The 27,385-nt window shown below is 37.7% G+C and overlaps 1 protein-coding gene across 1 annotated transcript in view; it reads left to right on the top strand.

Moving 5' to 3' along the window:
• Nucleotides 1-27,385, top strand: part of RAB3GAP2 (RAB3 GTPase activating non-catalytic protein subunit 2) — a 117,493-nt gene that overhangs the window by 12,478 nt on the left and 77,630 nt on the right. Inside the window, 2 exon segments of the mRNA XM_010368081.2 lie at nt 24,270-24,319; nt 24,321-24,335. Coding sequence (XP_010366383.1) covers nt 24,270-24,319; nt 24,321-24,335 — 65 coding nt within the window.

Here is a 27,385-nt window from a genome sequence, read left to right as displayed (position 1 = left end):
AGCATTCCTTTTTCTCTGCAACCTCACCAGCATCTGTTGTTTTTTGACTTTTTAACAATAGTCATTCTAACTGGCACAAGAGGATATCTCAATGTGGTTTTGATTTGCATTTCTGCAATGATTAGTGATATTGAGCTTTTTTTCAATATGGTTTTTGGCCACATGTATGTCTTCTTTTGAGAAGTGCCTGTTCATGTCCTTTGCCCAGTTTATAATGTGGTTGCTTGTTTTTTTCTTGTAAATTTGTTTAAGTTCCTTGTAGACTCTGGATATTAGACTTTTGTCAGATGGATAGATAGAAAAAATTTTCTCCTGTAGGTTATCAGTTCACTCTGATGATAGTTTCTTTTGCTGTGCAGAAGCTCTTTAGTTTAATTAGATCCCATTTGTCAATTTTTGCTTTTGTTGTAATTACTTTTGGCATTTTCATCATTAAATCTTTGCCTATGCCTATGTCCTGAATGGTATTGCTAGATTTTCTTCTAAGTTTTGGGTTTTACCTTGAAGTATTTAATCCATCTTGAGTTAAATTTTGTATATGTTGTAAGGAAGGGGTCCAGTTTCAATTTTCTGCATATGGCTAGCCAGTACTCCCACCACCATTTATTAAATAGGGAGTCCTTCCCCCATTACTTGTTTTTGTCAAATTTGTCAAAGATCACAGGATTGTAGGTAAGGGCCTTATTTCTGAGTTCTCTGTTCTGTTCCATTGGTGTATGTGTCTGTTCTTATACTGGTACCATGCTGTTTTGGTTACTGTAGCCTTGTAGTATAGTTTGAAGTCAGGTAACATGATGCCTCCAGCTTTGTTCTTTTTGCTTAGGATTGTCTTGGCAATGCAGGCTCTTTTTTGGTTCCATATGAATTTTAAAATAGTTTTTTTTTTTTTCTAATTCTGTGAAGAATGTCAATGGTAGTTTAATGGGAATAGCATTGAATCTATAAATTACTTTGGGCAGTATGACCATTTTCACTGATATTGATTCTTCCTATCCATGAGCATGGAATGTTTTCCCATTTATTTATGTCCTCTCTGATTTTGAGCAGTGGTTTGTAGTTCTCTTTGAAGAGGTCCTTCACTTCCCTTGTTAGCTGTGTTCCTAGGTATTTTATTCTTTTTGTAGCAGTCATGAATGGGAGTTCATTCATAATTTGGCTCTCTGCCTGTCTGTCATTGGTGTATAGGAATGCTTGTGAGTTTTGCACATTGAGTTTGTATCCTGAGACTTTGCTGAAGTTGCTTATCAGCTTAAGAAGCTTTTGGGCTGAGACGATGAGGTTTTCTAGATATAGGATCATATCCTCTACAGACAGAAATAATTTGACTCCCTCTCTTCCTATTTGAGAACCTTTATTTCTTTATCTTGCCTGATTGCCCTAGCCAGAACTTCCAATACTATGTTGAATAAGAGTGGTGAGAGAGGGCATCCTTGTCTTGTGCTGGTTTTCAAGGGAAATGCTTCCAGCTTTTGCCCATTCAGTATAATATTGGCTGTGGGTTTGTCATACCAGGCTCTTATTACTTTGAGGTATGTACCTTCAATACCTAATTTATCGAGAGTTTTTAACATGAAGGGATGTTGAATTTTATCAAAGGTCTTTTCTGCATCTATTGAGATATTCATGTGGTTTTTTTCTTTAGTTCTGTTTATGTGATTTTTTTTTTTTTTTTTTTTTGAGACAGAGTCTCGCTCTGTCTCCCAGGCTGGAGTGCAGTGGCCGGATCTCAGCTCACTGCAAGCTCCGCCTCCCGGGTTTACACCATTCTCCTGCTTCAGCCTCCCGAGTAGCTGGGACTACAGGTGCCCACCACCTCACCTGGCTAGTTTTTTGTATTTTTTTAGTAGAGACGGGATTTCACCGTGTTAGCCAGGATGGTCTCGATCTCCTGACCTTGTGATCCGCCCATCTCGGCCTCCCAAAGTGCTGGGATTTCAGGCTTGAGCCACCGCGCCTGGCCCTGTTTATGTGATGAATCACATTTATTGATTTGAATATGTTGAACCAACCTTGCATCCTGGGGATGAAACCACTTTGATTATGGTAGATAAGCATTTTGATGTGATGCTGGATTCTATTTGCCAGTATTTTATTGAGGATTTTTGCATTGATGTTCATCAGAAACATTGGCCTGAAGTTTTCTTTTTTTGCTGTATCTCGACCAGGTTTTGGTATCAGGATAATGCTAGTCTCACAGAATGAGGGAGGAGTCTCTCCTTTTCAGTTTTTTGGAATAGTTTCAGTAGAAATGGTACCAGCTCTTCTTTGTACCTCTGGAAGAATTCCACTGTGAATCCATCTTGTCCTGGGCTTTTTTTTTTTTTTTTTTTTTTTTTTTTGGTTGGTAGGGTATTTATTACAATTTCAGAACTCATTATTGGTCTGTTCAGAGATTCAATTTCTTCCTGGTTGAGTCTTGGGAGGATGTATGTGTCTAGGAATTTATCCATTTTTTCTAGATTTTCTAACTTATTTCTCTGTGTTTATAAACACAGAGGTGTTTATAGTATTCTCTGATGGTTGTTTGTATTTCTATGGGGTCAGGTGGTGATATTCCCCTTATTTCATATTGTGTTTATTTGATTCTTCTTTCTTTTCTTCTTTATTAGTCTAGCTAGAGTTCTATCTGTTTTATTAATTTTTTCAAAAAAACCAGCTCCTGAACGCATTGATTTTTTTTGAATGGCTTTTTGTGCCTCTATCTCCTTCAGTTCAGCTCTGATCTTGGTTATTTCTTGTCTTCTGCAAGCTTTAGGGTTTATGTATTTTTGGTTCTCTAGTTCTTTTTAGTTGAGATGTTAGGTTGTTAACTTAATATTCTTCTAGCTTTTTGAGCATTTAGTGCTATATAAGTTTCCCTCTTAACACTCTTTAGCTGCATCTCAGAGATTCTGGTACATTGTCTCTTTGTTCTCATTAGATTCAAATATCTTTTTGGTTTCTGCCTTAATTTCATTGTTTACCTAAAAGTCATTCAGGAGTAGGTTGCTCAATTTCCATCTGGTTGTGTGGTTTTGAGTGAATTTCTTTCTTTCTTTCTCTTTTCTTTTTTCTTTTTTTTTTTTTAGATGGACTCTTGCTCTTTCACCCAGGCTGGAGTGTAGTGCTGCAATCTTGGCTCACTGCAACCTCCACCTCCCGGGTTCAAGCAATTCTCCTGCCCCAGCCTCCCAAGTAGCTGGGACTACAGGCACGTGCCACCACGCCTGGCTAATTTTTTGTACTTTTAGTAGAGATAGGATTTCACCATGTTAGGCAGGATGGTCTTGATCTCCTGACCTCGTGATCCGCCCACCTCGGCTTCCCAAAATGTTGGGATTACGGGCATGAGCCACCACGCCCAGCCTTTTATGTGAATTTCTTAATCTTGAATTCTAATTTGATTGTTCTGTGGTCTGAGAGACTGTTATTTCAGTTCTTTTGCATTTGCTGAGGAGTGTTTTACTTACAATTATGTGCTCAGTTTTAGAGTAAGTGTCATGTGGTGGTGAGAAGAATGTATATTCTGTTGAATTTGGGTGGAGATTTCTGTAGGTATCTATCAGGTCCACTTGTTTTAGAGCTGAGTTCAGGTCCTGAATATCTTTGTTAATTTTCTGTCTCCATGATCTAATGTTGTCAATTGGTGTTAAAGTCTCCCACTATTATTGTGTGGGAGTCTAAGTTTCTTTGTAGGTCTCTAAGCACTTGCTTTGTGAATCTCAATGCTCCTGTATTGGGTGCATATATATTTAAGATAGTTAAGTCTTCTTGTTGAATTGAACCCTTTACCATTATGTAATACCCTTCTTTGTCTTTTTTTATCTTTGTTGGCATAAAGTCTGTTTTGTCAAAAACTAGGATTGCAGCCCCTGCTTTTTTTCTGTTTTCCATTTGCTTGGTAAATTTTCCTCCATCCTTTTTTTTTTGAGTCTATGTGTCTTTGCATGTGAGGTGGGTCTCTTGAAGGTTTTGGCTCTTTATCCAGTTTGCTATTCTATATCTTTTAATTGGGGGCATTTAGTCCATTTACATTTAAGGTTAGTATTGTTATGTGTGAATTTGATCCTGTCATCACGATGCTAGCTGCTTATTTTGCAGACTTGTTTATGTGGTTGCTTCATAGTGTTACTAGTCTGTGTACTTCAGTGTGTTTTTGTAGTGGTCAGTAATGGCTTCTTATTTTCATATTTAGTGCTTCCTTCAGGAGCTCTTGCAAGGCAGGCCTGGTGGTGATGAATTTCTTCAGCATTTGCATATCTGAAAAGGATCTTATTTCTCCTTCACTTATGAAGCTTAGCCAGATATGAAATTCTGGCCTGGAAATTCTTTTCTTTAAGAATGTTGAACATTGGCCCCCAGTTGAGAGATTTGCTGTTAGTCTAATGGGCTTCCCTTTGTAGATGACCTGGCCTTTCTCTCTGGCTGTCCTTAACATTTTTTCTTTCATTTTGACCTTGGAGAATCTGATGATTATGTGTCTTGGGGTTGATCTTCTTGTGGAGTATCTTACTGAGGCTCTTTGCATTTCCGGAGTTTGAATGTTGGCCTGTCTTGCTAGATTGGGGAAGTTCTCCTGGATGATATCCTGAACTATGTTTTCCAACTTGGTTCTATCCTCTCCATCTCTTTCAGGTACCCCAATCAGTCGTAGATTTGGTCTCTTTACGAGATCCCATATTTTCCAGAGGTTTTGTTCATTCCTTTTCATTTTCTTTCCCTCTATTCTTGTCTGACTGTCTTATTTCAGAAAGATAGTCTTCAAGCTCTGAGATTCTTTCCTCCGCTTGGTCTGTTCTGCTGTCGATACTTATGATTGCATTGTGATGTTCTCATGTTGTATTTTTCAGCTCCATCAGGTCAGTTATCTTCCTCTCTAAATTGGCTGTTCTGGCTATCAGCTCCTGTATTGTTTGATCATGATTCTTAGCTTCTTTGCATTGGGTTACAACATGCTCCTTTAGCTCAGCAAAGTTTGTTATTATCCACCTTCTGAAGCTGACTTCTGTCAATTCGGCCATCTCAGCCTCAACCCGGTTCTGTGCCCGTGCTGGAGGGATGTTGCAGTCATCTGGAGAAGAGGAGCTCTGACTTTTTGAGTTTTCAGTGCTTTTGTATTGATTCTTTCTCATCTTTGTGAGTTATCTATCTTCAGTCTTTGAGGTTGCTGACCTCTGAATGAGGTTTTTGTGGGGTCGTTTTCGTTCATGTTGTTGTTGTTGTTTTCTGTTTGTTTTTCTTTTAACAGTCTGGCCACTCCACCATAGGGCTGCTGCGGTTTACTGGGAATCTGCTCCAGACCCCAGCTGCCTCAGTTTCTGCTGTACTGGAGGTATCACCAGTGAAGGCCACAAAACAGCAAAGATGGCAGCCAGCTCCTTCCTCTGGAAGCTGCATTCTGGTGGAGTACTGACCTGTTGCTGGCCTGCATGTACCTGTAGGAGGTGGCTGGAGACCCCTGTTGGGAGGTCCCACCCAGTGAGGAGGAATGAGATCCGGGTCCCACCCAAAGAGGCAGTCTGGTCACAGTCTGACCAGGCAGCTGTTCTGCATTGTTGGGGACCCGTCCTCATAAACTGTCTATTCTCCACAGCCAGCAGGCTGGAGTGCCTGAGTCTACTGAACCACAGATGGTAGCCTCCCTTCTGCCTCTGGGAACTTGGACCCATCTCAGGTGTATTCTAATCTGCCACCATTGGCTGGCTGGGATTCCAAGCTAGTGGGTCTTAACTTGTGAGGTGCCGTGGAAGCAGGGCCTACAAAACGATGCTGCTTGGCTCCATGGAATCAGCCCCCTTCCTAGGAATATATACAGACAGATTTCCCACCTTGCCAGGGATCCCAGCTGTGGTATGTAAAACTCATGGTTCTCTGTGTGTGCCTGAGTGGCTGCTCTGCCGAGACTCTACACAGCTCTGTGTATCAGACCCAAGGCCCTGGTGGCGTGGCCTCATGAGGGGATCTCCTGATCCGTGGAAAGATCCATGCAAAGATCCATGGGAGAAGTGTGGTTTTCCAGGCGGGGTAGCACAATTACTCACTGCTTCTCTTGGCTGGAGGTGACGGTTTCTTTGGCTCCCTGCCACTTCCGGGTGGGCCTTCACCCCCTCCACTCCCTCATGCTTTTCTTCGTTCTCCTTGGGTCAAGCTGTTTGTCCAGTCAGTCCCAATGCAAGAACCTGGGTATCTCAGTTGAAAGTTCTGAATTCACTTGCCCTTTTTCATTCCTCTCCATAAGCGCTCTAGAACACAGCTGCTTCTAATCGGGCATTTTGGGTCTGAGACTTCTTTCAGACTTTCTGTGCTCAATCAACACATACACACAAGCTAATTGGGAATTTTATTTATTTGTAATTTTAGATTGTGATCATTTTCATAAAATGCATATCTGCAACCTTTGGAATTTAATTATGTAATATATAATAGCTATATCATTCCAAGTCATTTATAGTTTTCAGGTATATATAGCTCTAGCATGGTTTCTGTTTTCATTTTCTCTCTCTTTTTTTTTTTCTTTTGAGAGAGGGTCTCAGCGTATCACCCAGGCTGTGCCATCATGGCTCACTGCTGCCTCCACCATCTGGGCTCAACTGATCCTGCTGCTGCCTCAGCCTCCCCAGTAACTGGGACTACAGACATGTGCCACCATGCCCAGCTATTTTTTCTGTTTCTTTGTAGAGATGGGGGTCTCACTATGTTACCTAGGCTGGTCTCAAACTTGTGGGCTCAAGCAATCCCACCACCTCAGCTTTCCATGCTGGGATTATAGGCATGAGCCGCCGTACCCGGTCTATAGCATGTTTTTTTTTTTTTTTTTTTGAGATGGAGTCTTGCCCTGTCGCCCAGGCTGGAGTGCAGTGGCGTGATCTCAGCTCACTGCAAGCTCCGCCTCCTAGTTTCACACCATTCTTCTGCCTCAGCCTCCCGAGTAGCTGGGACTACAGGCGCCCGCCACCATGCCCAGCTAATTTTTTGTATTTTTAGTACAGGCGGGGTTTCACTGTGTTAAAGTCATGATGGTCTGGATCTCCTGACCTCGTGATCCGCCCGCCTCGACCTCCCAAAGTGCTGGAATTACAGGCGTGAGCCACCACGCCCAGCCTATAGCATGTTTTTAATGGTTACATAATGTTCCACTGAAGACTCCACTAGGCTCTATTTAATAATTGCCTGATCAGTGAACATTTTTAAGGTTATTTCTGATATTTTTGCTGTAAGAACAGTGCTCCACTAAGCATCCTTATACATGTGGGTCACAATTGCCAAATTACTCTAAAAATTGGTTTTCCGGTTCAGTCCTATCTATGATAATCAGTGCCTATCTACACATACACTTGTTATCATAATATGATCAGTGTCTTTGACTTTTGATCTTCTAATAAATGAAAAATAGTATATCATGGCTTTAATTCATACTTCTTAAAACTGAGAAAAGTTCAGCATTTTCAATGTGTATCAGTCAAGTAGAACTTGCTTTGTAAATTAACTGTTCACAGCTTTTGCTGACTTTTTAATTGTATCTTTAAACTTTTTCTATTGTTTTACGAAAGTTTATCATATCCTGTGTATATTTTGCAAATATTTATATAATCATATCTCTTAACCTTTGCCTTTTTAGCTTCTGTTTCATATTCTCCTTTGAAAGATCTTTCCAATCTGAACCTTATAAAACATTCTACTAGATTTTATTCTAAATCTAAATATCTTTAATCTAAATATCACATTTGTGTGCATGTGTGTTTAAGTGTGAAATCTGAGGTGGAACCGTATCCTTATTTTATTGCAAATATATATGCAATTGTTTTAACACAATTAACTAATTCATCAACTTCCTACTAATTCCAGATGCTATTTTTATCCTGTTAACTAATCAGAAATACTTGCCTCCTTTTTTGGCTTCTCTTCTGTTTCACTGATTTATTTGTCAATTCCTGTCCATTTTAATGCGTAGTAGAGACAGTTTCTGCCAAAGTCCTTGTATTACTCCATTCTCACACTGCTATAAGGGTATAACCTGAGACTGGTAGTTTATAAAGGAAAGAGGTTTAATTGACTCACTGTTCGGCATGGCTGGGGAGGCCTCAGGAAACACAGTCATGGAGGAAGGCGAAGCAAACACATTCTACTTCACATAGTGGCAAGAAGGAGAATGAGTGAGAGCAAAGTTGGGGGAGAGCCCCTTATAAAACCATCAGTTCTTGTGAGAACTCACTATCATGAGAACAGCATGAAGGTAGCCACCCCCGTGATTCAGTTACCTCCTACCAGGTTCCTCCCACAACACATGGGGATTGTGGGAACTACAATTCAAGATGAGATTTGGGTGGGGACATGGACAAACCAAATCATTTTACCTGTCTCCTCCCAAATCTCATGTCCTCACATTTCAAAATACAATCATGTCCTTCTAACAGTCCCCCAAAGTCTTAACTTATTTTAGCATTAACTCAAATGTTCAAGTCCAAAGTATTATCTCAGACAAGGCAAGTCCCATCCACCTATGAGCCTGTAGAATCAAATCAAGTTAGTTACTTGCTATGTACAATGTGATACAGGCAAGGGGTAAATACACCTTTTACAAATGGGAGAAATTGACCACAACAAAGGGGCTACAGGCCCCATGTAAGTCCAAAATTCAATGGGGCAGTCATTAAATCTTAAAGTTCCAAAATGATCTCCTTTGACTCCATGTCTCACATCCAGGTCATACTGATGCAAGAGGTGGGCTCCCACAGCCTTGAGCAGCTCTGCCCCTATGGCTTTGCAGGGTACAACCTTCCTCCAAGCTTCCTTCATGGCTGGTGTTGAGTGTCTGTGGCTTTTCCAGGCTCATGGTGCAAGCTGTCGGTGGATGTACTATTCTGGGGTCTGGAGAACGATGACCCTCTTCTCACAGCTCCACAGTGCCCTAGTGGGGACTCTTTGTGGGGGCTCGCACCCCACATTTCCCTTCCACACTGCCCTAGCAGAGGTTCTCCATAAGCATTCTGCCCCTGCCGCAAACTTCTGCTTGAACATCCAGGCATCTCCATACATCCTCAGAAATCTAGGCAGAGGTTCCTTAACCTCAGTTCTTGATTTCTATGCACCCACAGGCCCAACATCACATGTAAGCCACCGAGACTTGGGGTTTGCACCCTCTGAAGCAATGGCCTGAGCTATATGTTGGCCCCTTTTAGCCATGGCTGGGACACAGAGCATCAAGTCCCAAGACTGCACAAAACAGCAAGGCCCTGAGCCCACAAAACCATTATTTCCTCCTAGGCCTCTGGGCCTGTGATGGGAGAGGCTACCATGAAGATCTCTGACATGCCCTGGTGATATTTTCTCCATTGTCTTGGTGATTAACATTTGGATCCTCATTACTTATGCAAATTTCTGCAGCCTGCTTGAATTTCTCCTCAGGACATGGGTTTTTCTTTTCTATTGTATTGTCAGGCTGCAAATTTTTCAAACTTTTATGCTCTGCTTCCCTTTTAAACATAAGTTCCCATTCCAAAATGTCTTTCTCAAGTTCAGAATTTCACTGACCTCTAGGGCAGGGGCAAAATGCTGCCATTCTTCTTGCTAAAGTATAACAAGAGTGACCTTTTCTCCGGTTCCCAAGAAGTTTGTCGTCTCCTTCTGAGAACCCCTCAGCTTGGGCTTCATTGTCCATATCACTGTCACCATTTTGGTAAAAGCCATTCAACAAGTCTCTAGGGAGTTCCAAACTTTCCCACATCTTCCTGTCTTCTGAGCCACCCAAGTCTCTAGAAAGTTCCAAACTTTCCCACATTTTCCTGTTTTCTTCTGAGCCCTCTAAACTGTTCTAACCTTTGCCTGTTAACCAGTTCCAAAGTTGCTTCCACATTTTCAGGTATCCTTATGGCAGCACCCACTTCCAGTACCAATTTACTGTATTAGTTTGATCTCATGCTGCCATCAGGACATACCTGAGACTGGATAATTTATAAAGGAAAGAAGTTTTATTGACTCAGTTCAGCATGGCTGGGGAGGCCTCAGGAAATTACAGTCATGGCAGAAGGGGAAGCAAACATGCTTCTTCACATGGCGTCAGGAAGGAGAATGAGTGAGAGCAAAGTTGGGGGAAGCCCCTTACAAAACCATCAGATCTCATGAGAACTCACTATGATGAGAACAGCATGGAGGTAACCCCCGTGATTCAATTACCTCCCACTGGGTCTCTCCCATGGCATGTGGGGATTATGGGAACTACAATTCAAGATGAGATTTGGGTGGGGACACAAGCCATATCACTACTTTTCTTTCAAAGAAAGTCTTAGGGTTATTCTTATACATTTTTCTTCCCATTGAGCTTTAGAATTAATTTAAGTTCCAAAACAAAACAAAACCAAATTTATACTGGGCTTTTAATGAGAATTGTTTTAAGTTTATATATTAATTTGGGAAGGATTGACATTTTCCCGAACTCTAGGTCTATTTCCCAAACCCCTACCCCTACCCCTAGCTTTACTGAGGTGTAACTGACAAATAAAAGTGGTACATATTTAAGATGTGCAACATGATGATTTGATATACATTACGAAATGATTGTTACAATCACCTTACATAGTTAATTTTTTTTTCTTTTGGTTGGGAGAGCACTTCAGGTCTACTCCCTTATCTAATTTCAAGTACACAGTACAGTATTATCAGCCATATTTACCATGCTGTACATTAGGTCCTCATAACTTCATCTTGTAACTGAAAACTTTTACCCTTTGACTGACATCTTATTTCTACTCTCTGCTTCTATTAGTTTGACTTTTTTAGATTCTACTTATACGTGAGATCATACAGTATTTGTCTAGATAGTTTTATTCATGTTTTTGCATCTTTTTAGCAAAGTTTTTTGCTTCTCATATAAATCTTACACTTTAATATATGTCTAAGTGTCTAGTTACTTTATTAAATTTATGGTTATGACCTGGATCTCATAAAATTTTTATTTAAAATTTATTACTTTTTTGGTTTTTGTTTACGTTTAGTTCTCTTTATCAAGTCTAATTTTTGAAAGTTTCTAATTAATTTCTATTTTCATCTTTATTCATTTTTTATTTGTCTAAGATCTGTAGAAAAGTAATACTAAAATTTCCAAATGGTTCTTTTTAAAATTTTTTCATTTAGTTACCTTTTTATTGCTGATTGCTGTTTTGCTGTATTGTTATTGGAGAATATAGTCTGTATGTTTTCTGCTTCTTAAAATTTCAACAGTTTGGGGATACAGGTGATTTTTTTGTTACACGGAGGAGTTCTTTAGTGGTGAATTCTGAGATTTTTAGTGCACTCATCACCTGAGCAGTGTACACTGTACCCAACATGTAATCTTTTATCCCTCACCTCCCTCCCAACCTCCCCTCCTCGAGTCCTCAAAGTTCATTATATCACTCTCTATGTCTTTTTGATGGACACTTAGGTTGGTTCCATATCTTTGTAGTTGTGAATTGTGCTGCTATAAACATGCGTGTGCATATGTCTTTTTCATATGATGACTTCTTTTCCTTTGGGAGATACCCAGTAGTGGGACTGCTGGATCACATGGTAGATCTACTTTTAGTTCTTTGAGGACTCTTTTCATACTGTTTTCCATAGAGGTTGTACTAATTTACATTCCTACCAGCAGTGTAAGAGTGTCCCTTTTTCAGTACATCCATGCCAACACCTATTGTTTTTTGACTTTTTAATTATGGTCATTCTTGCAGTAGTGAGGTGGTATTTCTTTGTGGTTTTAATTTGCATTTTCCTCATTATTAGTGATGTTGAGCAATTTTTATGTGTTTGTTAGCTGTTTGTATATCTTCTTTGAAGATATGTCTATTCATGTTCTTTGCCCACTTTTTAATGAGTTTTTTTTTTTTTCTTGCTGATTTGTTTGGGTTCCTTGTAGATTCTGGATGCTAGTCCTTTGTCAGATGCATGGTTTTCGAATATTTTCTCCCACTCTGTGGGTTTTCTGTTTACTCTGCTGATTCTTTCTTTTGCTGTACAGAAGCTTTTTAGTTTAAATAGGTCCAATTTATTTATTTTTGTTTTTGTTGCACTTGCTTTTGGGGTCTTAGGAATTCTTTGCCTAAGCCAATATCCAGAAGAGTTTTTCCAATGTTATCTTCCAGGATTTTTATGATTTCAGGTTTTAGATTTAAGTCTTTGATCTATCTTGAGTTGATTTTTTATGAGATATGGGGATCCATTGTCATTCTGCTTTGCCAAAGATGAGTTGGCAGTAAATATTTGGCTTTACTTCTGGGTTCTCTATTCTGTTCCAGTGGTCTAAGTGCCTATTTTTATATCAGTACCATGCTGTTTTGGTAACTATAGCCCTGTAGTATAATTTGAAGTCCTATAATGTGATACCTCCAGATTTGTTCTTTTTGCTTAGTCTTGCTTTGGCTATGCGGGCTCTTTTTTTGTTCCATATGAATTTTAGAATTTTTTTTCTAGTTTTGTGAAAAAATGATGATGGTATTTTGATGGCAATTGCATTGAATCTGTAGATTGCTTTGGGCAGTATGGTCATTTTCACAATATTGATTCTTCCCATCCATGAGCATGGGATGTGTTTCCATTTGTTTGTGTCATCTGTGATTTCTTTCAGCAGCGTTTTGTAGTTTTCCTTGTAGAGATCTTCTGCCTCCTTGGTTAAGTATATTCTTAGGTGTTTTATTTTTTTGCAGCTGTTGTAAAAGTGATTGAGTTGCTAATTTGGTTCTCAGCTTGGTCACTGTTGGTGTATAGCAGTGCTACTGATTTATGTAAATTGATTTGGTAACTGTAGACTTTACTGAATTCACTTATCAGATCTAGGAGCCTTTTGGATGAATCTTTAGGATTTTTTATACAATCATATCATCAGTGAACAGCAACACTTTTACTTCCTCTTTTCCAACTTGGATGGCCTTTATTTCTTTCTCTTGTCTGATGGGTCTGGTGAGGACTTCCAGTACTATGTTGAATAGAAGTGGTAAAAGTTTCCTTGTTCTAGTTCTCAGGGGAAATGCTTTCAACTTTTTCCATTCAATATGATGTTGGCTATGGGTTTGTCATATATGGCTTTTATTACTTTAAGGTAGTCCCTTCTGTGCCTGTGTTTTCTGCTTTTTGGATGTTGTGTCAAAGTTCGCTTTCTGGGCAGTAACCTAATTAATTTTTGTAAATAGACTTTGGGCATAAGAAAAAACTATTTTCTCTAGGGGACAAAGGTATTTTCTGTATAGCTCTATAGCTTTGATCTCCATAGCAGCCCCTCGTTGTATTGCTTTTTGACGTGTTATGCTGGTAGAAAGTGTGAGTGGGCTTAAAACGACCAATGACAGCATCATACCAGATTCAAAAGACTATCTCAAATAACAGATGGCACTGAAGATGATGTACTCTGGAAAACTGTTAGTTGACTCAAAAAGTAGATGGAAATGACCTCTGAGCTAGCCTGTGTGGGTCTGAATCCCGGTTCTGCCACTTGTCAGTTGTGTGACCTTGAGCGAGTTATGTAATCTCCATTTGCCTCAGAAACTTCATCTTTGAAATGGAAGTAACAGTAGTACATACCTCAGGGGAAAAGCTGTTGTGCTTAGAGCAATGCTTTGCGTGTAGTAAATACATGTGTTCATTATTATGTCTTTTTTTCCTTTTTTCTTTTTTTTTTTTTGAGACGGAGTCTTGCTCTGTCGCCCAGCCTGAAATGCAGTGGCGGGATCTCGGCTCATTGCAAGCTTCGCCTCCCAGGTTCACGCCATTCTCCTGCCTCCACCTCCTGAGTAACTGGGAGTACAGGTGCCCACAACCACGCCCGGCTAATTTTTTGTATTTTTAATAGAGACGGGGTTTCACCGTGGTAGCCAAGATGGCCTCGATCTCCTGACCTTGTGATCCGCCCACCTCGGCCTCCCAAAGTGCTGGAATTAAAGGAGTGAACCACCGCGCCGTTTTTTTTTTTTTTAATAAAAGGCTGATGTTGAAGGTGCATGTGGAAGGGTTTTGTTTCCTGAAAAATGAAAATGAATAAAAGCAAGAGTTCTAAGTCAGTGTATTTTCTGTCACTGGGATTTTGAACAGTTTTATCTGTAAATTAATGTTATATGTGACATAATTAAATGTCACATGTAGGCATTTGATTATGTCATCTAAGTGCCTGCATTTACAATGTGTAGTATTCAGATTGCCCAAAAACTTTGTATTTTTGGATCTTCTGTTTGGAAAAATAGATGATTACCTTATATTTGAAGTCAGTTTTTCTTTAGTCATTTAAAAAATAATGGTTCATAAAGTTATTTAGCAAGGTTGGAAACAGTTTATAAAGTCAAAAAATCAGTATACAGTTTCATGTTACAAGGAAGTGTTTATAACTGCAAAAAAGTTGAAAACAATACCTGATAGTAGAAGGTTGATTAAATTATGCTACATTGACACAGTGGTATAATATGGAGCTGTGAAAGAATAATGGTTTATTATCTATATTAATTGCATGGAATACCTTCATTTCAGAGTATGTGGCTACTTTTTTCCCTAGTTTCTGGGTTTTTTGGTAATATCAGCCTTGTGTTGCATTTGTCTGTTGATGTCTGTATATTCTGCACTAAATTATAAACCACTTTAGGCCAGGGAATGGTAATGTATTTGTTATATCCCCAGCACTGGTACACAAATGATTTGTAGTAGGAACTTAATAATGAACAAATGTCTATTGTGTGTTGGATTGTGTCTGAGTTGGATGTTTGTCCTTGTTTTAGGAATGCTAACTGTGAAATAAAACAATGCTAAATATGTTATCTACATTTTTTTCTTTACTATGGAACCAAAATATTCCATGTTATCATGTGATATTGTTAAAATTAGTATCAGACTTTCCTGTGTGTACTTTGAAGAAAAACAGTAATAGCAAAATTAGGCTGGTTTAGGAAGGATTTAATTTAAATATAAGGAGATTTTTCAGGGACAGTAGTTGAATAGTAGAGTAGGTTAAGGAAGAAAATATAGAATTGGTTTCTCTAGGACATGGAGAAGTTAGCTTTAGTTAGCAATTTTTACACACCTTTACCTACATTTCATAATGTTGCACACTTCTTCGCCTTTTTAGACATGCTTATCTTTTTCTGTTGCTTTCGATATAAAAAATATATATATATATAAATATGAAGTTGTTAAAAAAACAAAATTGTAATAGACATGTACATTTTTACTGTATGTAATTTAACCCTTTAGTAAGTGACTAAGTGACTAATATGAAATTTATTTTCAAATTAGTATTTCTTGCTAACACGAAATTTCATGCTAATATGTAATTTATTTTCCTATTTTCCATTTCCCTAGAAATGGAAAAAATTAATAATTCTGATGTATAGGAATATAAGAGGCAGATTCTCTATTCTTTAGACTTTTCTTTTTTCTTTTAGCTTTATACTGCTGGGTGATGCTTTTCTTGCCTTGGCCAATTAGAGCCAAGTAAAATTCGCTGGATCCCCTGAATTATTTACAAGTCACAGGTTGTAGAGGTTCTACTTTTTATAGAAGCAAGTACATTATCTCTGTTTTTTCTCATCTCAGAAGAACGGAAATGAATTTACTTCTGTGCTAAGATCTTTTATTAGACCACAGAAACTAAATTAAATTTTCCTTTTCCTAACATTTAATGGTTTCAGTTTCTCATTTAGTATTTGAACTTGACATACTCATATTGGAAAAAGCAAATACTGTCAAATTAATTGCCCACTTGTAGAATTCAATTTCCTTTCTAGCTTCAGGTTCTTGTTAAATAAAAAAGCATACACTCACTTTATGAGGACAGACTGTTCAGAAGCAAATTAGGATAATGTATTTTGGGAATTAAATAGAGCTGTGGAAAGCAGAAGTTGAATTTCTTATTTAAACTTCTGTTGTTAGAATAATTCATTGATTGGAAATACCCCTAAACAAGACATCTGTAATTTTTTTGATGATTAATTAAAATATGTTTTCTGTATGAAAGTTTCATTTATCAAATGAGAGACATAACAGGTTTTTCATACTAGTATAATCTAATCTCTTCAAGGAAAAAATTCTCTTCAGAAGGGAATTGTGGTTACATTTTACATTTTGAAGTCATTGGTTTTATTTATTCAGTTGAAACATTTAACTTGGTGAGGGTAAGAACAGGAGTTTATGGTTATGTTACCGATTATTCTAGATATTAATAGTTCAAGTAGTCCTGTTCAGTGATAGGTGTAAAAAAAAAGTTAAAGATTGAAAAGTCAGGTTACTAATCAATGAGGATGCAGTTGCTTTTTTGTTACTATTATTTATAACTTTATCTTGCTCCTCTTTATTTCTCTTCATATCATATAAGTTGGTTGGAGATCAGCTTATTAATCTTATTTAGAGAGAGGGTATGATTCAAGATGTGGTATAAACCAGAGTGAAAGAAAATTTCAGCAACTGAGGTGGACAAACAAAATATTTTAAGATGACAAATTTCTTGAAAGACCTAAATGAAATCTTTATTGCAATCTTTGATTTTCTGTGAATTTTAAGGAAAAAAAATGGACAAGAATGTAAACAGAATAAATTTTAAAGGAAGTTCACCCCTTAAGAAAGGATTGAGAAAAAAAAGATTAAAGATTTAAAACAAAGTAGAAATATCTTATATTCCCAGAAATGCTATTTTATCAGTAGATTGTACAACAAATGAGCTGAGAAAGCTCAGTTAAAAACATGAATCTGAAATATTTTTCTTATTGCTGGAACGCTGTCCTGATATAATACAACTGTAACATGGCCACTTTAGGAGCAACATCTCCTAAATGTCTCCTATGGATGTGAATTGTAGCATGAAAGTAACAAGACCTGAGAAGCATTCTCATCATCTATTTTTAGATTTCTCCAGAAAGCAGTATTTGCTATTCTTGAACTGTTTTTAGTGTAACCTGGTTTATTCACTGTTGGCAAAAAGAATATTTGCATAATAGACTACATACCCAAGAATGATGTGGTGTTCTTTTTTTTTAATCTTCAAAATGGTATGGTGTTTATTTGGGAACTCGATGGCTTTTGTAATTATTTCTTCTAGCCTTACCATGAAATCAGGTTGTTGAAAGTCCCATGTAATTGAGCAAATTGGTTTTCCATTACTGATGTAGGATGTTTTGTTAGTAATGATACACATTTTGTTCTGAAATGTTGAAAAATACATTATGTGTGCACGTGTGTGTGTGTGAAATATAAAAATCATTTAATGCATAGCAAGCCGTCTACTCTGAACTAGATTTTTAGAAGATCTTCAGATTTAATCAAATTCTGCCTCTTAGACTTGAATTCAAACAAAATACTATACTATTCCTATTATTTCGTGATCAAAACTAAAGCTAAGAAATGGTACTTTTTAATTATTTTTTTCTCACTAATTAAAATGGAATGCAATAGAAGAAAATTACTAATATGATAATGTTACATACAAAAGTTATTTGAAGGCCAGGTGCAGTGGCTCATGTCTGTAATCCCAGCACTTTGGGAGGCAGAGACAGGAGCTCGCTTGAGCTTACAAGTTCAAGACCAACCTCAGCAACGTGGTGAAACCCCGTCTCTGCAAAAAATACAAAAATTTGATGGACATGGTGGCGCATGCCTGTAGTCCCAGCTACTTGGGAGGCTGAGATAAGAGGACTGCTTGCGCCTGGGAGATTGAGCCTGCAGTGGGCCAGGATCACATCATTGCACTCCACCCTGGGTAATAGAGCTAGACCTTGTCCCTCCCCCAGGCCCCACAAAAAAAAGTTGTTTGAAAAAGATGATTTCGATCCTGAATATAAAATCTTTATATGTAAAGTTTGTAAAACATAATCTTTTGTATTTGTTGTGTCTCTTTTGAAATGCAAAAGATTTAGAAACAACCGCTGATTTGTTTGTTATATTATAAAATATTAATTTAAATACAGCTGCTTTTATGGGGGTATATGGGAAAGTATTGGAGTAAGAATGTCATTTTCAATTACTCTTCATTTAGCAAATATTTACTAAGTACTTATGATACTTTTATGTATGTGTATGTGCGTGCACATACACAGGATACACGTTCTCTGCCCTCTAAAAGCCTAATAGTTGTGTAGACAGGGTGTACATTTATGTTAAATCAGATAAGTACCTGTTAACTAACAATGCAGCAAATGACTCAAAACAGTATATAATTAAGTTCTGAATAAGAAACACAGTCAAATGCTGTAGTTTCACAAGAGGGAAAGATCATTCATTGGTGGATGTAAGAAAACTTCATAAAGGATTAACCTTAGTTTGGAGAAGTTGGATTTGGAGAGGTAGAGTCACATGGGAAGCATTTAGTTGATGGGTGTAGGGTAGGCAAAGGCAAAGAATAAGAGAGAATGTTGTATGGACAGTGGTAATTATAACAGCTATTAAGGGTGTCTATGTGCCAAGCACTGTAAAGTGCAGTTTTTAACTCCATTTTTGCTAAAGAGGAAGCCAGCGCACTAAGAAATTAAATTGCCCAAGGTCGTGTAACTCTCTAGAAGGTAAAACTGGGCAACCAATCCAGTGCAACCTGACAACTCAATTAAACCTGAGATTTAATTGGTGTTCTAGACTTGAGCTGTCTGATATTGTAGCCACTAGCTACATGTAGTTTTGAGCACTTGGAATGTGACTAGGAAAAACTGAGATGTGCTCTACATGTAAAACACACATCACCAGTCTGGGCAAAATCTCTACAAAAAAAAAGAAAAAAAATTAGCCAGGCTTGGTGACACACACCTGTAGTCCCAGCTACTTGGGAGGCCAAGATGGGAGGATCACTTGAACCTAGGAGATCGAGGCTGCAGTGAGCTGTAATTGCACCACTGCACTCCAGTCTGGGTGACAGAGAGACCCCTTTTCAAAACTAAACTAAACTAAAAAAACACTCATCAGATTTTGAAGAGTGTATATGAAAAATGAATGTAAAATATCTCACCAATAATTTTACATTGATTATGCATTGAAACAATATTCTGGTTGTATTATGATCAACTATATTATTAAGGTTAATTTCACCTGTTTTTTTTTTTTTTTTTACTTTTTAATATGGCTATTAGTTAATTTAAAATTACATAGGTAGCTTGTGATGTATTTCTATTAGACAGTGCTGTTCAAGATTGCATACCAGTGAATGAACAGTCCAACTGGAGTGAAAGAATAGAAGAGTGATGACAGGCAAAGGAAAAAAATATTTAGGATCGAATTAGACCAGCACTTAGGTTTATCCTTGAGGTGATCCATGCATGCACCATCTGCCTCAAATTTTCAGGGTGGGGAAAGTTGTTAAAATAGAGATTTCTGGATCCATTGCAGACCTTCTGAAACAGAATCTCTGAGAGTAGGGCCATCTCTAAAACTTTAGTCACCCCCTAAGTCATTATTTTAATTTCTTCATTGTAAAGGTTTTAAGGCCTGCCTATCAAGAGGGATCTGCGAGAGAGACTATAATGCTGGTTTTATGAAGACAATTAATGTGAATGCTATTTTCTTAATTTTCTGACCAATTTTGTTGGATTGGACTACAGTAAAATGAAAGACATAGGCAGTTGATAACAGTGTCGTTTAAAGAATTGCTTTTTGGAGATTGGGTGGTTGCTACTTATTTAATAAACAGGGAAAGTAACAATTGAAAAATTGTTGCCGTATAATTTGTAGTCTAGCCTTTCACAGAAATGAGGGCCACATAGCTCTGGCTATGGGATTTGGTGATTGGTGGAATGTTTGGAATCTTTACACTGGATCTAGACTGTCCTAAAGAAGCTGGCTGTCCTGGTGTCCTTAATTCCATGGTACATTTTGTTAAACTGATTTGCCTTTTTAAGTTATATCAGAGCTTAGGGCTTTCAAATTACTCTGTCCTACAAAAGATATTGATCTATTTATTCTTCTAAGAGACAATCATGGTGAGCCATTTTTAGCCTTTTTTGAAAGTAATTGATAATAAGGCAAATCAGTCTTATTTCTTCATGATGACATAGAGTTTATGAACCTCAAGGCCTTACAGTAATATTCCATATTAACCTAAAACAGTGCATAGTTCTCAAATTTATGTTGACCATTGCTTTGGCTACCTACATTCTTGACCAATGATCGATTAAAGAATACTAATGATATTGATTAAAGAATACCATCCTCCTTAGAAAGGTTACCAAAAGGAAGTACTGTGCCTGAACAGAATTTTTTACATGAGTGGCAATTTTATTAGACATTCATCAGCTATTTTCTCAATATATACCTTTTTTTTTTTTTTCTAAAGAATGTGCTTGGCCTACTTGCATAACCTGAAGGCATAAGAAGTAACTTTGGTAAAGTGCTGGGATTATAACACTTTTTAATAGTTGAAAATAGCTGTCAACTAGCTCCTTGCAAAACAGTCTCAAATGATTTTCAATAGGACATAGGAGGCTACAAAAATTAAATCACTGTCACTGAGTAGAAATAGCCACAAGGGGCCGAGCACGGTGGCTCACGCCTGTAATCCCAGCACTTTGGGAGGCCAAAGCAGGTGGATTACAAGGTCAGGAGATCGAGACCATCCTGGCCAACATGGTGAAACCCCCGTCTCTACTACAAATACAAAAATTGCTGGGATGTGGTGGCACATGTCTGTAATCACCACTAGGAGGCTGAGGCAGGAGAATCGCTTGAACCAGGGAGTTGGAGGTTGCAGTGAACCGAGATGGCACCACTGCACTCCAGCCTGGTGACATAGTGAGACTCCGCCTCAAAATAGATAAATAAATAAAAAATAAAAAGAAATAGCCACAAGGGTATTGCCTCACTGGCAAAACGTTTCCCATTTTTTAAGTTGACTATAATTTGGAATGCATTCTCTCATAGTATTATAAATAGACTTAGTCTTCTAGAGCAACCTACAAAAAATATCTTTAACTTACCTGAATAATAGTGCTGTTTCACCTTCCTTTACCTTGACTTGGTTGGGAAAAATGCATTCCTATGATAATAGAAGATGCCCAATTAAATTCTCCTTCCTTTTTGTTGAAAGAAGCTTTCCAGTCAGGGGCATTGAGAATGGGTAAACCTTCATAAACCTAAATATCTTATATAAAGTATTTCTCAAGGTCTTTCTTTTCTTGGAGGTTCTGAATTGTGGCATAGGGAGATATTGGATCTCTGCAGGGGTAGGAAATCCAAATAACTGCTGTCTTCTATTTTCTTATATGAGTCATTTGTGAATTGAGTCAGGTGCTTTTTATACCAATATGGAGGAGAAATAACACACCTTTTATAGTTTTATTTTATACATATTCAGCAGAGGTTATGTGCACAAACTAAGCTCTTTGAAGGCTTGTTTGCTTTTATATTTCCAGCACTTAGCACGGTGCCCAAAACATAAAAGATGTTGGGTTTGTTGAAGGCATGAGTGATTGCTGCCTTCCGGAAGAGTCTAAATTCTGAGTCTTTTCGAGATTGTGGTAATTTGATATATACATTATTTTTATGGCAATTTAAAAATTGAATCATGAAATTTATAGTAATAAGCTCTTTTAGATACTTTGCTTTCTCATATGAGACAATACATATTCTGAAACTTTAAATGGGATAGCCTTGTTGGCTGCCTTAAACCACAATAAGACAATTGTTTTTGGTACAGTGAAAAAATTAGCAAAATAAAGAGATGGCTTAATTGAATTTAATTGCCAAAAGACAAACTGTAATTTTCCAAGTTTAAAAAAAATCTGTAAATCGCAATATCAAGGGAATGTTTCTATTTTAAAATAAGAACCTTCTTTCTTTTGGCCTTAACTATAAACACCGCTTTCCCCTAATCTTACCCTTCATGAGCCATAGTAGGAGTACATATAGTCTAATACTTAGAAGCATCCTGGCTAACACGGTGAAACCCCGTCTCTACTGAAAAAATACAAAAAAACTAGCCGGGCGATGTGGCAGGCGCCTGTAGTCCCAGTTACTCGGGAGGCTGAGGCAGGAGAATGGCTTAAACCCGGGAGGCGGAGCTTGCAGTGAGCTGAGATCCGGCCACTGCACTCCAGCCCGGGCAACAGAGCGAGACTCCGTCTCAAAAAAAAAAAAAAAAGAACTCAGATAGACCTGAACTCAAGCTTTACTCTGCCACTTACTCCTGTGTGATTTTGGTCAAACTACTTAAACTCTCCAAGAAATCTGTTTTCCCATTGTAAAATGGGGACAATAAAGGATCCTGTGAAGTTTAAGTGAACTAATAATGTCTATAAAGCATTTAGGTATACAGAAATGTTTAATACATGTTAGTTGTCATATACAATGCATCTTTCTGCCTCTTTCATTCATGCTGACTTTTCCCCCCAGCCTTTCTAGCTACTTTTTAAGGACTGAGTTTAAGTTGACTATTCATTGTATTTTTTTTTTCCCATCTCTTACTCTCTCATCCAAGTTCCCATAGTGGTCCATTACTGTACTCACTATATATTATGATTCCATGTTTGTCTGCCTTCTACAATAGATCAAGGGCAAGGAGTATGCTTGTATTTTTCTCAGCTCCTACTACAGGATTTGCTACATGGTGTTTAATAGAGTATTTGTTAAATTTTTAATTGACTTGTATATGAAACTCTTCTATAAATTGTGCAATGTTAATCAAATGATAGTGCCATTTTAGGACTTAATATATGCCTATTAGGAAGTAATTATTTGGCATTTAAGTACAGAAGATTAGACTGTTACTACAAAGCTAATTGAACGATGACTCTAAGTAGTAGACTATAACAAATTCTTTAATCATCTGTATGTAATTGATTCCAGCGACTTTTAAAACCTCGTATATAAGTGAATCTATTTGCTTCCTTCCTACTGTAAGCCATCAGAATCAGTCCCATCTTTTAAATTGATTTCCTCCCAGAATTTTAAAGCTGATTACTTAAATATAATATTTGATTTAGCTAAACCTTGACCAGCATTGAGAACTTGGTATGTGTCAGGTACTGAGGACTTTAGTATGCTATCTGGTGTAAGTCCTTACAACAACCCTACAATAACCCCTAGATATAGGTACTGTTGTCTTCCATGCCTTTATGATTAGAAACTAAAGTTTAGATGGGTAATTTGCACTATGTCACAGAGATAGTAAGTGCTAGATCCAGGATTTGAACAAGCGTTCAATACTTTATATGTATTACCTCAAGGCCGGGCATGGTGGTCCACGCCTGTAATCCCAGCACTTTGGGAGACCAAGATGGGCAGATCACTTGAGGTCAGGAGTTCGAGACCAGCCTGGCCAACATGGTGAAACCCTGTCTCTACAAAAAATACAAAAATTAGCCGAGTGTGGTGGCATGCACCTATAGTCCCAGCTACTCCAGAGGCTGAGGCAGGAGAATGGCTTGAACGCAGGAGGTGGAGGTTGCAGTGAGCCAAGATCGTGCCACTGCACTCCAGACTGGGCAACAGAGTGAGACTCCATCTCAAAAAAACAAACAAAAAAACAAACTTTATATGTATTGCCTCAAATTAAATTTTTAAAGGTGATAAAGTTCAAATAAAACTTAGGCAGTGTGATTCTGGGGCCTAAAGTTTTATTTGTACTTTATTAATGCATATAAAGTATCTCATGCTTGTCTCAGAGTAGTTGTTCAAAAATGATAGTTTTTTCTCTTCTGATAAATTAAAAGTTGATTATGTAAAAACCAGTCACCTGGGCCTTGTAAGGGAACATACTGTCCAAACCTATTTGGGCTTTTACATTCCTTGTTGCATTGTTGTTGACCATCTTATTTTCCTCTGAGAGGATGTTCTAACATATAAGAAATCACAGAATATCAGAAAAGGGTGCAGAATAGTAGGTTTGTCTTGTTTCAAAATTCAGTTTTCTTTTTCACTAAAGATTTGTCTTGTCAAAAAACAAGTTACTTTTTTAAGGCATCTGTGTGAAATTTTAGGTGTGTTGTTTTTTCATCACTGTGTATATTTGTCTAATATTTTGAGTAATAAACATTTGTCATTTTTAGATTTTTAAAAAGTCATCTTTGCAGTTTGATTTGAATGTGGATTAACTTGATGTCCAATATCTTAAGATCCAGATAACTCACACACAATTTTAATTTTACTTGCACACAATTTTACTAATACATAAATTTAGAAATTCAGTAGGTCAAATATTTTCTGATTGTTGTTATTACGTATAGCAAAATCCTGGTATAACACAGTTTACCATTATTTTCTTTCTTAACATCAGCATTATACAGAGGTTGGTTCTATGATGTTTAGAAAAAATGCTTTAAAGATACTTAAAGCCCTATATTTCATGCAGGCATTGTTCATCTTTTTAAAAACAGGTAAATCAACAGACTGGGAAGATGATGGTTGGGGAGCATGGGAGGAAACCTGAACCCCAAGAACCTGTAAGTCTTTATAAATGTATGCATGTTTTTTGATAGTGGCATTTTCCTTTTGTAATGATGGTGACATATTTCAGTGTCAGGCTGACATTTTAAAATCTATGTCAAGAACATTTTTGTGCTTACCTAATAGTACTTAACTAGATACTACTTCTCAAGGAACTTAATGACATTGTAGCTAAAGCGGGTGTCTTCGTTCATTTTGCGTTGCTATAACAAAATACCTGAGACTGGGTAGTTCATAATGAACAGAAATTGGCTCACAGTTCTGGACGTTGGGAAGTCCAGGATCAGCAGCCAGTATCTGGCAAGAGTCTTCTTGCTGCATCATAATACGGTAAAGGTGATAGGACCAGAGGGTGGTGGAGAGGGTGGGAGGGAAGAAAACATGGGCCAAACTCCTCTTTTTATAACCAGTTCGCTCCCAGAATAATGAACCCGCTCCCTTATTAATGGCCTTAATCTATTCACTCTGCTCTCATGACCTAATTACCTCTCATTAGGCCCCACTTCCCAACACTGTTGCATTGGGGATTAAACTTGCAACACATGCTTTTTGGGGGCACATTCAAACCATAGCAGTGGGCTAAATGGAGAATAATTGTTTTAGGATTCTTTATCTTTCATAAATTATTCTTTTACATTCTTTTACTATTCACTCAAATATTTGCTGTACCTACCATATTCTAGGCATTTTTCTAGGTGCGGGGAGTATAGCAAGGAACAAGGTAGATAAAGTTCCTATATATGTTAGTATATTTTCACATATGAGTAATAAAAAAATCTAACTTTAATTGGCTTAAATACAAAGAAAATTTATTTGCTTACATAGAATGAAGTCCAAAGATAGAATGGACTCCTGGGTTGGTTGATCAGGCAATTCAAATATGTCAAGTTCTTTCCTTCTGTCCACTTTGTATATGCAGTGTTGGCTTCATCCTAATGCCTGTTTCACTCACAGATGTAGTGTGGACATGTTTCTTCATTAATGGTTAGAGGGAGAAAAAGACTCAGACTTTTCATGACTCAGGAATTAGGGAACTACTTTCTTAGATGTCTGTAGCAAACTTTTCCTTATATCTTCTTGGCCAGGATTGGGCCACATGCTCATTTCTGAACTAATCACTGGCAAGGGATATAAGATATTCATTGTTGAATCATATTATTCCTTGGAGTTAGAGGATAAGAGGGTCAGCTTCTCCTGAGGCCCATGGCAACATGGGAGTTGATACCTGAACAAAATCAGGACCTTTTTTTTAAGAAAGAAGAATGAATATTAGATAGGTCTTCTTACAGTCCTATTTCTAGGAGCTTACACTCTATGAGAGGAAGACATAAAAAAGAAAGATGGATGAAAAAGAATTCAAATGGTAATGTGATAGCAAGTTATCAAGTGACTGCTGTAGATTGGGTGGTTAAGGAAGTCTTTTCAGAGGATGTGACAGTTCAGCTGAGATCTAAAAGGCAACATGGAGTCAACAACATGAAAATCTGACGGAGAGAATCCTAGGCCAGGGCAACAGCTCATGCAAAGTCTCAAGGCAGGAATGGGCTTGAGAGTTTGAAGGAACATAAAGAAGGCCAGTGTGATGTAGCAGGACTGAGACTGTTACAAGATGGGGCAGAGAAGAAAGCAGGCCAGATGTCAAACTTTGTGAATTTGGTGTTTATTCTAAATGCAATGGAAAACCACACTTACCTGATTTCTGGCTTTGATAGCTCACCTTGGCTGCTCTTTGGAATAAGTTGAAGTAGGGAGCAAAAGTAGAAGCAGGGAGACCAATTTCAAGGCTGTTGCAGTAGCTTAGTTGAGAGATGATTGTGGCTTTGATTAAGGTGGTATTAGTGAAAATGAGAAATGGATGGATTCTGGATAATTTTCAGAGGTAATGATAAGACTTTCCAGTGAGCTGGTTATGAAGGATGAGAGGAAAGTGAAAAATCAATAATAACTTACTTGATCTGGCGTGTGGTATGAAATAGATAAAACATGATTGTTGAAAGGCTGACATTCTCAAAAGGTGAGTAATAGATGCCATTCTCTTTACTTTTGTTAATATTTGAAAATATCCATAATAAGTTTTTAAAAAACTCTGCTAGATATTTGGCTTGAATAACTGGAGGGATGTTGTGTCATACTGAGTTGGGGAAGGTGAGGAAAAGAAGAGCTTTAGCAGAGAAATCAGAAAGCATCATGTGCTAAGAAGTAGAGATATGCTCATGTAATAGAGATTTATGGAAAAACTCCATGAGGAGATTAAGAACAGGAAACCATTTCAGAAGACCTCTAGGAGAATTAGGATGTGTTGAATAGGATAAAATGCAGCTCAGGGAAGTTGGTTACCACAGCACCTCCACGAACAACACCTGGTCCTCTTCTAATGCTGTGTCAAAATGGAGCCTCAGCTACTCTGCTTTTCCTAAGACTGACTGGTTTCTGCTTACTCAGGATTTAAACTGTTGCATGGCTTTTGCTATGTCTCTTGCTTGTGGTTGTCTTAGATTATTTCTTCTTCTTTGTTTCACCTTCAGAGCTCATATGAAGATTTTACTGAGTCTGTTGATTACAACCTAATATCCTAATATAGGATATTTGGGGAGGGGGACATACTGTTTATACCAGGCCATTTCATGGGACATCAGCAGCTCTATTTTTGCTGCCTCCTGGTCAGAGATTCATCAGCAGTTTAATTCGCTATGGCAAGAATGAGGAGGGGAGGGAAGGAAAGGAGGGGGTTTGTGTAAACAAGCTTGAAGATTCTTCATGACCCTATGAAAGTAACCTTTCAGAAAGGGATGTGCTTTGAGAATTTCCCAGAAAGGGATAGTGTAAATGGCAGTTACCTTACATGTGGTATTTGGTACACTTACTTTTAGTATTTGCTTTCTGAAATCATGTAGCTAAGTTACCATTGTGAATAATGTAAGAGACTTCCAAGTAAGTTTGAGGTTTTCTGGAATAAACCTCACAGGCACTGCATATTAAAGTGGACACATGCATTTATAATTTCAGAAGAGGTTCCAATGTGACAGTTATTATTACATATGTAAAA

This window comes from Rhinopithecus roxellana, chromosome 8 (genome assembly GCF_007565055.1).
Source record: "Rhinopithecus roxellana isolate Shanxi Qingling chromosome 8, ASM756505v1, whole genome shotgun sequence".
In the NCBI taxonomy this organism is placed as follows: Eukaryota; Metazoa; Chordata; class Mammalia; order Primates; family Cercopithecidae; genus Rhinopithecus; species Rhinopithecus roxellana.
This window is presented reverse-complemented; position numbering and strand designations above follow the sequence as displayed.